The sequence below is a fragment of the Poecilia reticulata genome, linkage group LG17 (genome assembly GCF_000633615.1).
Source record: "Poecilia reticulata strain Guanapo linkage group LG17, Guppy_female_1.0+MT, whole genome shotgun sequence".
Taxonomy (NCBI): Eukaryota; Metazoa; Chordata; class Actinopteri; order Cyprinodontiformes; family Poeciliidae; genus Poecilia; species Poecilia reticulata.
This window is the reverse complement of record NC_024347.1, coordinates 4,926,261-4,938,255: the sequence shown is the minus strand read 5'-3', so window position 1 is coordinate 4,938,255 and position 11,995 is coordinate 4,926,261. Positions and strand designations below refer to the sequence as shown.

The 11,995-nt window shown below is 41.7% G+C and overlaps 1 protein-coding gene across 4 annotated transcripts in view; it reads right to left on the bottom strand.

The window, feature by feature from the left end:
* Positions 1–2,260: 2,260 nt before the first annotated feature.
* The window catches only part of LOC103479018 (cAMP-specific 3',5'-cyclic phosphodiesterase 4B-like), a 70,704-nt gene continuing 60,969 nt past the window's right edge, over positions 2,261–11,995 (bottom strand). For all 4 annotated transcript variants that reach the window (XM_008433214.2, XM_008433215.2, XM_008433217.2 and 1 more), the window contains 9 exons: positions 9,030–9,123; positions 7,096–7,295; positions 6,906–7,004; positions 5,926–6,090; positions 5,566–5,665; positions 5,279–5,433; positions 4,886–5,008; positions 4,612–4,794; positions 2,261–4,392 (listed from right to left, as the gene is read on the bottom strand). In XM_008433214.2, the coding sequence (XP_008431436.1) occupies positions 4,051–4,392; positions 4,612–4,794; positions 4,886–5,008; positions 5,279–5,433; positions 5,566–5,665; positions 5,926–6,090; positions 6,906–7,004; positions 7,096–7,295; positions 9,030–9,123 (1,461 nt within the window). In that variant the 3' untranslated portion in view covers positions 2,261–4,050. The remainder of the gene's footprint in view (positions 4,393–4,611; positions 4,795–4,885; positions 5,009–5,278; positions 5,434–5,565; positions 5,666–5,925; positions 6,091–6,905; positions 7,005–7,095; positions 7,296–9,029; positions 9,124–11,995) is intronic.

Here is an 11,995-nt window from a genome sequence, read left to right as displayed (position 1 = left end):
ACTTTTTTACAAATTAAAAACTGAACAATATGGTATTTGTGTTAAACCTCCTGTACTGTGATACTTCAAATAAGTAAAATTCAGCGCAACAAATTGCCCCTAGTAGTCCCCTACCTGGTAAACAGCATCCATATGAATGTAATTTAATCTCGGTATGAATGGTATCTGTTGTAGGACATCCTCAGAGGTTTGTTAGAGGACATTAGCTACCAAACACAATCATGAAGACCAAGAAGCACAGTACACAGGTCAGAGATAATGTTGCAAATAAATGGAAGGAGTATGGCAGAACTACTAACTTACCAAAACACTGATGACCCTAGAAACTGGTAGCTCTGAAGTAACTGCATAGAACCACAGCACAAGTGGTGGAATCTGTTAACAAGACAGCTGTTAGTTGTGCAATCACTAAATCTAGCCTTTATGTCAAGAAAGATTCAAGAAAATCAAGAGATTACATATATAAGATTGTGACATTTGCAGTTTGCCACAACAGATTTGTGGAAGAAGGTCCTCTATTGAGACAAGACTAAAATTGAACTTCAGCGAGCGAGAGAACAAAGATGCCATAAACATGGTACATGGAAGAAACCCCAGCAGAGTATGGAAAAGACTTTAAACTTTCATGTCTCAGCAGGATAATGACTGCAAACATCCAGTCAGAGTTACCGTCCTGGTAAGGTCAATCACATAAGGTTTTGTTGGGTTTAACAAAAAAGGAAAAAGTTCAAGGGGCTTTTGCATGGCTTTTTATGTGCCAGTCATTCTGACAGTGTGGCAGCTAAACATGTTTTTTTTTTTTTGTTGTTGAAACTTCTTTCCTTTTGCTTTGTAGAAGTCATCACGTGGAATCTGTGAAAGACATTCCTTCTTGTTAATCTTACTCAGCACTTTGTTCTGTTCATCACGTATTTCTGATGCTTATCTGTTTGGGTCAAGGTGCTTACAGCAAAAGGGAGGGAGAATGCCCAGAGGATGCTGCACATAGCATCACTATCTCCACTCTTCCTGTTTACACTGCAGGACCAGTGGCCAGGAGCACTAAGCTCAAGCCCAGACCAAAAGAAAATAAATGAGGTGTTGCAGCAAGGAAGTGACTGAAGAATGGATAAAGTTGTTTTTCCTTCTTCCTGTTCACCCATTGCTCTTCTTCACCCAGCATAGTTGCAAAACTGGAACCATGACGCAAAAACGCAAAACAAAAAGCGACCAATGGTGTGCCGCAGACGGATGGCTGTGTTTGCGCTTGGAACATTGTGGGAAACAATATTTCAGAAGATGTGTCATCATTTGTGAAGCGTGGAGGGTACGTAATGTTCAGCCTCAGCGGCTCATTAGAATATCAGCTATATTCCCAGGAAATATAACATGAATGAACACATTTTCTAAAAATCACATCTTGAAAATACATAATGAAAAAAAAGCAAATAAATCATAACCACTAAACGGGCTGGAAGCAGCCATTAGAAATAATATAGGTAGGCAGGATCAGTAAGAGTTTGATAGATATATAAAATTCTTTAACAAAGAACAAGATGTCATCAGCATAGCTGCAGACCAGGACCTGTGTCTTGTTGATGATCCGTGGTAGATCATAGAGCATGACCATGTTTACGAGGGTTGCTTGGAAAAGTTTGGGAAACTTGCCTTGTGTGTTTTCAAGGCACAAAAAACATCAGATTCATTCACATAGCACTAGAACACGTCATAAGAAAAATTCCTGGTCTTTTTTGGCGCTTCAATTTCTCAGAAGAAAAAAAAAGAACCCCCATTTATGGATTTATAAAAAAAAAAGGAATAAAATGGTAGATAAATATTTGTCAACATTCTGGATTATTCCCAATTATTCAAGTACCAAGCAAGCAAATTCTCCCACAAAACACTTAGTTCAGATTTCTGTACAATTTTAATAAACAAATCATTTATGTCAGAGAAAAATCTTATCTCTAAATAGGGGTGGACAAGATAGACTCAGAATTGTATCACAATATTTTGTGGAAGTATTGTGATAACGATGAAAATAACGATAAACGATTTATTACGTCTTCTTTAGGTGACTGTATGGGTGGTGTTATGAATGGGACTGCATTCATAAAACCAGAAACACAAATATTATTCTTTGGACACTTCTATAGATATTTATCAACAGAAGTCTGAGTATGAGACAATCATGATAACAAAATTGTTTAAAACTTTAGTAAAGGGTTGTATGATAGAAAAAGAAAAGTATTTATGACTCAATCACATCCGGACAAGATGATTCTGTTTTACATGCTCATTTTAATAATCACATAGAAAACATTTGTTGAGCACAACATATACCATTGTTGTTGTTTTTCTTTCTTTTTTAACCAATATACTGTGAGGAAAACACTGAAAAAATACATTTGAAACAATGCTAAATATTTCAGCAAATATTCCTACAGCTGTACAATGACCCGTCACCGTACACAATCTGCTGTAGTAAACGTCCAGCCTTGCCGGATCGTTTGGCTGAGAACATACAAACGTTTCTGGCTGGAGCCTCAAAGCAAACATACTTCCATGACATGAAGAGGTGGTCTGATGGCAAAATATCTCGCTGAATACAGACAAACCACCAGACAGCTTCAGTCAAACTGTAATTTGACGTGTGGTAGTGCATATAAATAATAGCAAATATACAGTAAATATTAGCAACCAATATTATCATTGTACAAGGAAAAAAAAAAGGTAATAAATACGCCGTTACTGTCGGCACTGTACAGCTGCGTGCGACGGGATTGTGCGGTTCTGTGACCACGTATTTGCACGCTCAAGTGTGCACACATTCACAGAAGAAGAATGTCATGTTATGACTACAAACTCATCTCCCCTCACCATACATCGTGGTACCTTTTAGGAAGTGTTGGAACAGATCTGCAACCAGCTGCAGGGCTGTTGGCAATTTTCAAGGTGCTGAGATGAAAAAAAAACAACAAAAAAACAACACGAGTTGTCCAAAAAGAAAAGAAGACATTTTTTGTTTTGTTTTTTTAAATCTGTGCACAATTATTCAGAGCTCTAAAATGACTCACAATTTAAAATGGATTCATGGGGAAGTGCTATTAGAAATAAGCTTCGCACATTTTAAACAAGGGGTTGTAAATTTTGATATTTGATGATGTTGCTCCAGAATAGCAGAGGAAGTTTTTAAGGATGAGATTCAGCAACACTGAAATCATCAAAGTGCTTTTGTTATTTTCCAGACGATCTTTGGATACTTCCACATTTTTCCACCCATAATCTATGTAATAGTCTTTTTGATGAATTTCAGGTAAAAAAACAAAAATATATTTGGGTTGTTTTCATGAAATTATTTGGCTTCACATGTCCGCTGTCTTTCTAAAACAGCATTCCACGCTCTCTTTGCTCTACAGTGTACCACAAAGTGCAAATTGTGCTGGGAAGTCAACAGATTTCTTCTTCTTGAGACTATTGCCAGAACGTTCGGAAGACTACGAGACAACGATGTCCTATTGTAGAAAACTGGACACATTTTACAGCTACATGAACATGTTAAATAAATTATAAAAACTCTTACAAAATGACATGGTTGTACAAGAAAACAAAAAAGGCACTTTTTTTTATCCTTTTTCTTTTTTTTTTTAGACAAGTGTTTAAAACCCCCCCCAAAAAACTACGTGGTAACAAGTAGCCTGCTGACCAGTAGTTTTTGGTTGTGTTATTTAGTCTTGAGATATTGCAAATATTCTACATGAAGATAAAAAGGTCCTGAAGTGCAAGTTTGGAAGTCTTTTTTTCCCCAGTTTGTAGATTCATACCATCTAATCCAGACTTTCGGTCTGTTAGGACTCCGATTCCAGCCGGCAGTTCTCCCTTGCTAGGGACGCAAAACATACCGCAACAGGGTTTCTGAGCCTTGTTTGCAGGGGGTTTGCCCAACATTCAGACAGGCCTTGGTTGCCAAATAGCTCCAAAAAGCCTCATTGCAGGATGCCTCCACTGCAACTAAAACCAAAAATTCAGCGTAAAAAAAACGTCCCGTTGTGGGACCGCCACGGGTTCCGGCTATGTTTCTGCGGATGAGACGTCACACGTCGTCCTTTCTGTCCCGTCCAGGTCAGAGGGACTGCCTCTACTTGCACGGTTGCTTCTGACTGCCGCGTCCGCCGGCGTGCCATCGTCCGTGGTCAGGTCGAAGGGGAATTTACTCGCTAGGGAACCGTCTTCGCCGTGTTGCCCTCCCTCTCCGTCGCTGGTGTAGAAGGGAGGCGAGGGGCTCTGGGGGATCATGCTCTGGTACCAGTTTCTGTTGTCCTCCAGCGTGTCCAGTATGTCCTGGGCGTCCGGGTGGACCAGGTCGGCCCACGTCTCCCACAGAGGGTGGACGATGAAGTCTATGAAACTGACCTGGAAGAGATCAGGCAAACGTTAGCAAAAGAGGAAATGGGCCAGGAATGTTAGTATGGTATGTAGTAAGCAAGTTATTGATTATTCTGATGATTAATCAAGTAATAGAATAAATTAGGATAATTTGAGGCAGGCAGATAATTTGCCTCGATAAATTTTAAAAATGGAGGTCCTGGAATCATTCTATGAATCGCTACAGTCCAGGTGTGTGGTCTCTACCTGAGTCCTCTCTACTGAAGCTGTGTGCTTGTCACACATGGGGCTGATCTCCATCCCCTTCTCCCGTTCCCGGTCGCCCTGGTGGAAGAACTCGTCCATGATCCTGTCGGTCCACTGCCGGTACAGATCCAGAGGCTTGGTGGGGTTGCTCAGGTCGGCGCAGTGGACCATGTTACACAGCACCTGCAGACACGGAAAGGCAGATCTGAGCATCCGGCTTTCCCCTTTCGTGGTGTTTCTAACAGACGGATGCTGGCGAAGAGCGCTCCCTCACCTGCATCCTGTCAGTGTAATTGTCCAGCAGCAGGACGCCGGAGCTGGTCACCTTCTTGGTTTCCACCATGGTTTTTAAATTCGCTAAGAGGTTCATGTGCTTGGACATGTCAGTGGCCAGAACCTGGAGGACAAAAAGGGCAGAATATGAGGTATTTCAGCTTTTTTGTCACAAAATAATCAATAAAATAATCATTCAGCTTAGACATGAAAAATAGCGGCAGGTAGTGCAAGCCAACTACTTTGTATTTAGCATCAAATGTTTGCCGCCATTCTCAAAATGGCGGCCTTTTCACAATATTAAAGGGGCAGCATCTTTTGGATGACTGATGTCCAAATAAAAATACCCGCACTGGTTTTCATTTATTAGGCGACGAGCTGATTTGTTCCTCACCATGTCTATGACCATCCTCCGGAGAGTCTGCCTCTGCTTCTTGCTCAGGTTCTGGAAGATGTCGCAGTTGTCTTCCTGCAGCAGCTTGAAGCCCACAGCCAGGTGGTGATTCTCCAGCACTGACTCATCGTTGTACATCAGAGCCAGCTCAGAGTCTGCGAATGGAGGAAGAAATTAAATACTGCTCCAGGTTTACAATGTTGCCTTTGGACTCCTCGGACCGTTCTGGCATTTCTTACGAGTGAGCCAACAGAAATGTAAAAAAAAAATCAATCACAGAAACTCACTAGTGTTGATGAGAAACTGGTTAGACACTCCTGGGTGGTCCACGTCGTGAATGGCTGCGGCGAAGATGGCTGCCAAGATCTCCAGATCTGTGAAGACCGCCTGAAAGAGGGAAAAAAAAAAAGAAAAAGAAATGAGCTTCAGCTGGTAATGAACTGGCCAGACAAGTCGAGGTAACAGACAACAATTGGAGACCAATCCTTTCATGTGTCATCGTCTCTGGCATGCGCTGAGCAATGACGTAATACAAGTCGCCTAATTTAAGACATAATAGCTCTAGAAAGGGGCGTTGGTGATGGAGTCATTAGCTAACCGCGCGGCTCTGCGGTAAGTTTGGATTCTGGCAGGTTCGGGCCACTTACGTCCAGGGCGGGCGTGGACAGCAGGATGTGCGTGGACTGGGCCACGTCGGCGGCGTGCAGGCTGTTGTGGTACGCTACATCCGAGTGGTAGTGGTCCTCCAGGGTCAGCATGAAGGTCACGAAGGAGTCCGTGGGAATTTTGAACGTGCGCATCAGGTCTCGCTCCTGAGTGTGGGCGAAGACGAGGACAAAAAGAAAATTATTAAGTTGAGATGTTTTTGCGCTGCTTTGGTGTCAAATTAAGCTTGGGTAAAGCCTGTTGGAATAAGCAAATCATTTTTTGTGAGTGTATTTTTATTTTATAAAGGGTTGGATGCATATTAAACAACTTGAATATGTTTAGTAAATATGCCAGATTTAGCCGCAGAGGCTAATTTTCATCCGTTAATGGAAGGGATTAAAATATTTATAATTAACAAGAATGACAACATTCATGACCAATGATTTATGAGAAATATGAATGCATCACTAGGAGTACTGCAACTTACAGTAAATATTTATAATAAAAATAAATGTTTAACCAATTACTGACATGATAAATTAAAAGGAGTTCAATAGTATATATTTGCATATTATGTTTTGAATTTTGTTTACAGAGACTTCACAATCCATCGCATTTATGGTTCCGGCTGTGTTTTTTTTTTTTCTACTTCTGTTTTTCTGTTTCTATTTTTTGTGGGGTTTTCCTCTCCTGTTTTTGGTTTGAATATTTAAAATATCTCCCAGTTCTAGTGTTGGGTGTTCTTCACAAAATTAATTTCTATTGGTCTTTGAGAAGGCAAATTTACTGATATACTGCTTGAAAAGGGTCTCAAAACAACAATATTATCATTTAATTCAATAATGACTGGGACCATTTATCATCCAACAAAATTAGTAATCATGGCCAGCCTCGCTAGAATTTTGTTGATTTTATATACAGAAAAAAATAAAAAAGTGATGAGTTTGCCATATTGAGAAAGTAGAAGACAGGAACTAACCTGAAAGATTCTGTACATGACGCAGGTGAGCGGTCGGTTGTGAGAATGCTCTGCCACTTTGAAGATATTCAGCCCCCACTTGTTAATGTCCTCCAGGTCCTGTTAAATAACACACAAGTTCACATCTTTAGTCTTTCTTTTTAATTTACCTTGGCCTAATTTTAGCTAAAAACACCTGTAATTTACTTACTTTTGAGAGCAGCTCTTCCTGGTCTGTCTTGACCCCGAAGCGGTTGCCGACGTTTCCCAATATGCTCGACGTGTGGTTGACCTTCTTGACCCCGCTGATCTGTGTCATCATCCCGCCCTGCTGCTGCTGCTGGCTCTGCTTCCTCTTCCTCTCCCTCACCTTTTGGACCGGACACGGAAGCTCCAACTCGTTCTGCTTATCTGTGGAAAACACCAGAATGAGGAGGAGAAGAAGAGATGATTAAATAAACAATTTAAAAGGTGAGAGGTTGTTGCATAAACAGTTGTTTTGTCTCCACTAAAACTCCCACTGACTGCAGGAAAAACAAAATTAAAATCAAAAACTCCGAATGTGACGACAGTGCTGAGATTAAATAAAAGCCGTCGAGGCTTGTTAATGAGATGTTTTGCCACATAATATTCTGGCGGTGCGTTCTGCGAAACGAAACCTGGAGGCGACAACAGTTCAGGGAGAAGTGGAAAAAAAACGGCTCATCCTCAGCCGAGATGCTCTGAAATAGAGACGTAAATATGAGGGCAAAGACAGGGTGAGTGATTCAGTCTGTCTGTCTGCCTGCTGGCTGACAGCGCTCACATGCTGCACACAGAGAAATTATTTTTGATGATCATATTCACCGCAGCAAAAAAAAAAAAAAAAAAAAAAAGAGTCTCAGCTACATCCTCCACAAAACCCAGGAGAATGATGTGTTTGAACCTGACGCATGTCAGATGCACTGCAGAAAGAAAAACCCTTCAAAGACAAGCGGAGCTCCGCTGTTTCCTTTTTGTTGGTTGAAATCCAACGAAAGTGCTGCTGGTGACTAGAATCTGCTCTGAAGCTGACTTTTTGTTTCCTGACAGTAAATGCAATAACAACAACACTCTGGTGTGGAAGCTGTTACTGCAGGAAGAAAACTCAAAGTTAGCTACTTTCATTATATCAGTGTTGAGATGTGCAAAGATGTTGCTTTATCGCTATAAGAGGCTGCAGGAGTGCGAGAGAGAGCAAGACTTCTACTCTTACATAGGCCTGTCGCCATGAACAATAAATCAATTAAAATAAATAAACATTCTGAGAGGCAATTTTGTTCATCAAGAGTTCAGCATACATTTTATTTGTTGTTTATTTATTTTGCATATTTAAAATGTCTTGCAATTCTAGTGTTCAATGTTAGAAATGAAAGTCTCTTGGTCTTTGAGAGTGTTTTTGCATTACTATGCCAACTATATTGTTGTTTTGAAAATGCTTTCAAAACAATAATATCGCTTATCACGATAACTTCTGGGAATACCAGCAGTATTAGTTATCATGACAGGCCTACTCTTTCACACAGAGTGACGTTGCATCTGGTTCTGATTTATAATATTGTCACCTTCTTGAAATAATGACCCAAATAATTTTTTGCCAAAAGTAATACATATATATTTTTTTGCCTAAATCATCTTTTGGCAAAAAAAGACAGGTCGTTATTTTAGGAAGGTGACGATATATAGACTGGAAAACATCTAAAATTTTTTCCTAACAGTTTTCTGAAGCTGTTAGGAAAAGCTTACGTTTCTTTGTTTTTTCCTTCCTATTATTGTCGACTTAAAACAATGTTTCAAAGAGTTGTACAGTGTCTGCAGACTGCAAGCTAATAAAGGGTGGAGGGAATTCTATAGGAGGTTAGTTGTGAGTCATGAAACACCGCTCTGCTTTTAAAGACTATGACCAGTGCTGTCCTCCTGTTGAATAATGCAGCTTCTCTTCTAACTCTCCCTGGTCTCAGCAAGAGGTCTTCTTCAGACCGCATTCGACTGGTTTAACAAGACGTAGGGATCACTTTGAGTCACCTTATGACCTCTAGCTGTCGCTGACTCTGTTATTCCTGACTGACGCTGCCTCACAACGCTCTGATGATCGCTGCAGTCGTTGTGTGATGCTGCAATGCTTACCTAAGAAAGTGTTGGAGATGTACTCCGACACTTGGTTGCCTGAGCGGCTCATCTCAGACAGGTGGTTCAGTTCTCGGTTCAGCATCCTCTTGAACTAGAAGAGAAAAGACAAGAAGAAGAAGAAGAAGGAGAAGATGAAAAATTGCTCTTACTGCCAATATGCGGGTCTTGGTTAGTATTTGCTGTCAAAACCACAAAGTGCAAAAATATAGACATGTAGCCATGCGGTCAACTGGTATTTATGCGCATTTGTTCGTGCCGCAGTCTTCTGAATCAGTGGGAAGGGATCTGTCGGACGCATTCAAACCGAATCTGGCATGTTTATCGAACACGACTGTCTGACGGAACACACCTTAATGTATCCCCAGGACACGGAGAACAGGTAGTTGGCCTCAGGCATGGTGCTGAGCTGTCCAGAGCCCCTGGTGCTCCCCAGCAGAAGCAGCGAATGCTCCTCTCTGAGTGGACCCCCAAGGCAGAGCTCAGCCCTGCAAGCCTGGCGCTCCAGAAGCCACCCAAACCACAGGGGGGGAAAAAAGACCCAAACAAAAAAAAACAATGCGCCGTCTCCAGAGGAGGGCTGCTGCGGCAGCGGAGCCTCTACATCCCAACCCTCTGGACGCGCCTCCTCCCAGACGCATCCATTGTCTTCAAGGGAGACAGTGACGGAATCCCCCAGGAGACCTGATCGATGTTCCTATTCCAGGCGTCTTCTGAGCGTTATCCAGTGACGAGCTGAGGATGGAGTGAGACTTCGCGATGGGAGGGTGGCAAAAAGGCAGCTGGGGCGATGGGGGGAGGGTGGGATGCTCAATCTGCAGAGTCCCTCACGGCAGACCGAGTGAAGAGTGTGGCGTCTCTCTCCGTCTTTGCCTCCCACCCTCGACTTAACGCACAGCAGTGTGAAGCGCTGCAGAAAACGAGAGCTAGGAGAAAATCCCCTTACATCTTTCCCTCTCTCTCTTTTTCTTCCCACTCCCCCCTGCTCTGTAACGCAAAACAGAAGCAGCGCACACTGCGCAATGCAAGGCTTTCCCAGCAGCAGACTGCTTTTTTTGTTTATTTGATACATTTTTTTCCTAATAAATCTGATTATTTATCCAAATTTTCTTTTTACATTTCGTTCCTATAAAGAGGATCGAATCGAGATGAGATTCAGGAGTGCTCAGCCCACCAGTCACAGAGATGCCTGAATGCCATAGCAACAGCAGCGTCACATGTTCCAGCTTTATCATTCCCACGGCGGCCCCCTCTCTGAATATAAGCCTCATCATATCAGAGCCGTAGATGGTGGGGCGCGTGTGAATGCTCTGCAGCAAGCCGAGCCTGACATGAATACAAATGGGAAATGTAAAAGCTACTAAATGGACGCTTTCAGTTCCTGCTACCTAACAGGAAACATGATCACATTAAAAGTCCCAGACAATAACAATAATGGTAACTGGAGACGCACCAATCAAGTAGCTATATCCTGCAGTTGGCAAATTTTCCCTGAACAATTGGAAAATGAATTTTTCCCCCCCTGTTTATTAAATGTATCAAAACTAATGTGATCTGATTAAGGTTAGGAAGTGTGTAATTTTTTTTARCTACTGTCAAATAAATCTTCAAATATTTACTGTGAATTTTCTCCTTTGTTATTAATTATAGCTCTTTGAAAAAAAACAATCTAATCAGTCAGGATTGTGATTGGCCGATCAGACGACAAAGGAAAGTAGAAAAATAGGTATCTGCCAGGAAAATCCCATCGGTCCATCTCTACTGTTAACATCCCGAAAAATGAAAGCTGCCTTCACCCAGTTTAAATAAAAAATAATCTCCCATTAGGGTCTCTTTATACTCAAACCAGTAGATCTGGTCTCTGAGGCGAACATCTTCCTGACAGAAAAACTTGAGCAACTCCATCAAGAAGCCGAAAAACACACACACACACACGCACGCACACACACACACACAGAAACACACACAGGTTGTTTGTGAAAATCAGTAAGTCCCTGGTGATCAAATGAAAAAAAAAAGACTGCACACTGAATGTGGTGGCTTTTACTTTGCAAAAATGGGGAAACTGTCACCAACTCTTCAAAGAGAAGAAATTGTGCAACTTTGAGGCAATAGTCGATAATTCAGGGTCGTGTAGTTCAGCTGGAACACGCAGTGCACACTGATGACATGTCAGATTGCCTAACGAGTTGCATTAATGTGTGCAAGATTTTACATCAGCAGGGAGTTCTCATACAAATGAAAAAATGGATCAAAAAAAGAAAAAGTAAAAGAAATTTTGCTTAAACAAAAGGATTTTTAGAAGAGATGGAATAATTGGACTAGTAAAAAGATTTGAAACTTTTCCTCGGAATATGTGCATGTCAATCAGCTGTTCCATGAAATCAGCTCTGAATGTCTGACACAAATTCTCACGATCAAGACCGAAACAAAGTTTTAACGAGAAGTTTCTATCCATGTTCAAAATAATTCATTCATTCTCTACTTAGTCTTTAAACACAGCAGACGGTACTCCAACGACAAAAATTAAACTCACCTTTTTCCAACTTGTGAACATCTCAAAGTTTCTCTTCTGCTTTTCAGAACAACATAGTCCCATTGTCACTTAAAAAACCCCAAAACCGACACGAAAGAAAAGTTCACAAAAGGCCCTAAAAAAAAAGTGACAAGTGTTCAGTCCAGTACAGATCGTTGTGCCTGCTTCTGCCTCTTATTCTCTCTTTTCTGATGTGGCGTCAGGCAGGAAACGTATAGTGATAAAATGCCCTGACTGACTGGGTAACACAGCCGAAGAGGAGGCCCCTGTCGCTCCTCCCCTCCTCATACAGGCCCGAGCATGTGCCCCCACCTACTTCCTTTTTACTTACCAGGGGTAATTCACTGAAGTCATTTACATCCTGCTTCCTCGCGTGGCCTCAGGCAAGCGGGCGGGCGGCCTACTGACATACCTGAGCACGCAACACAAA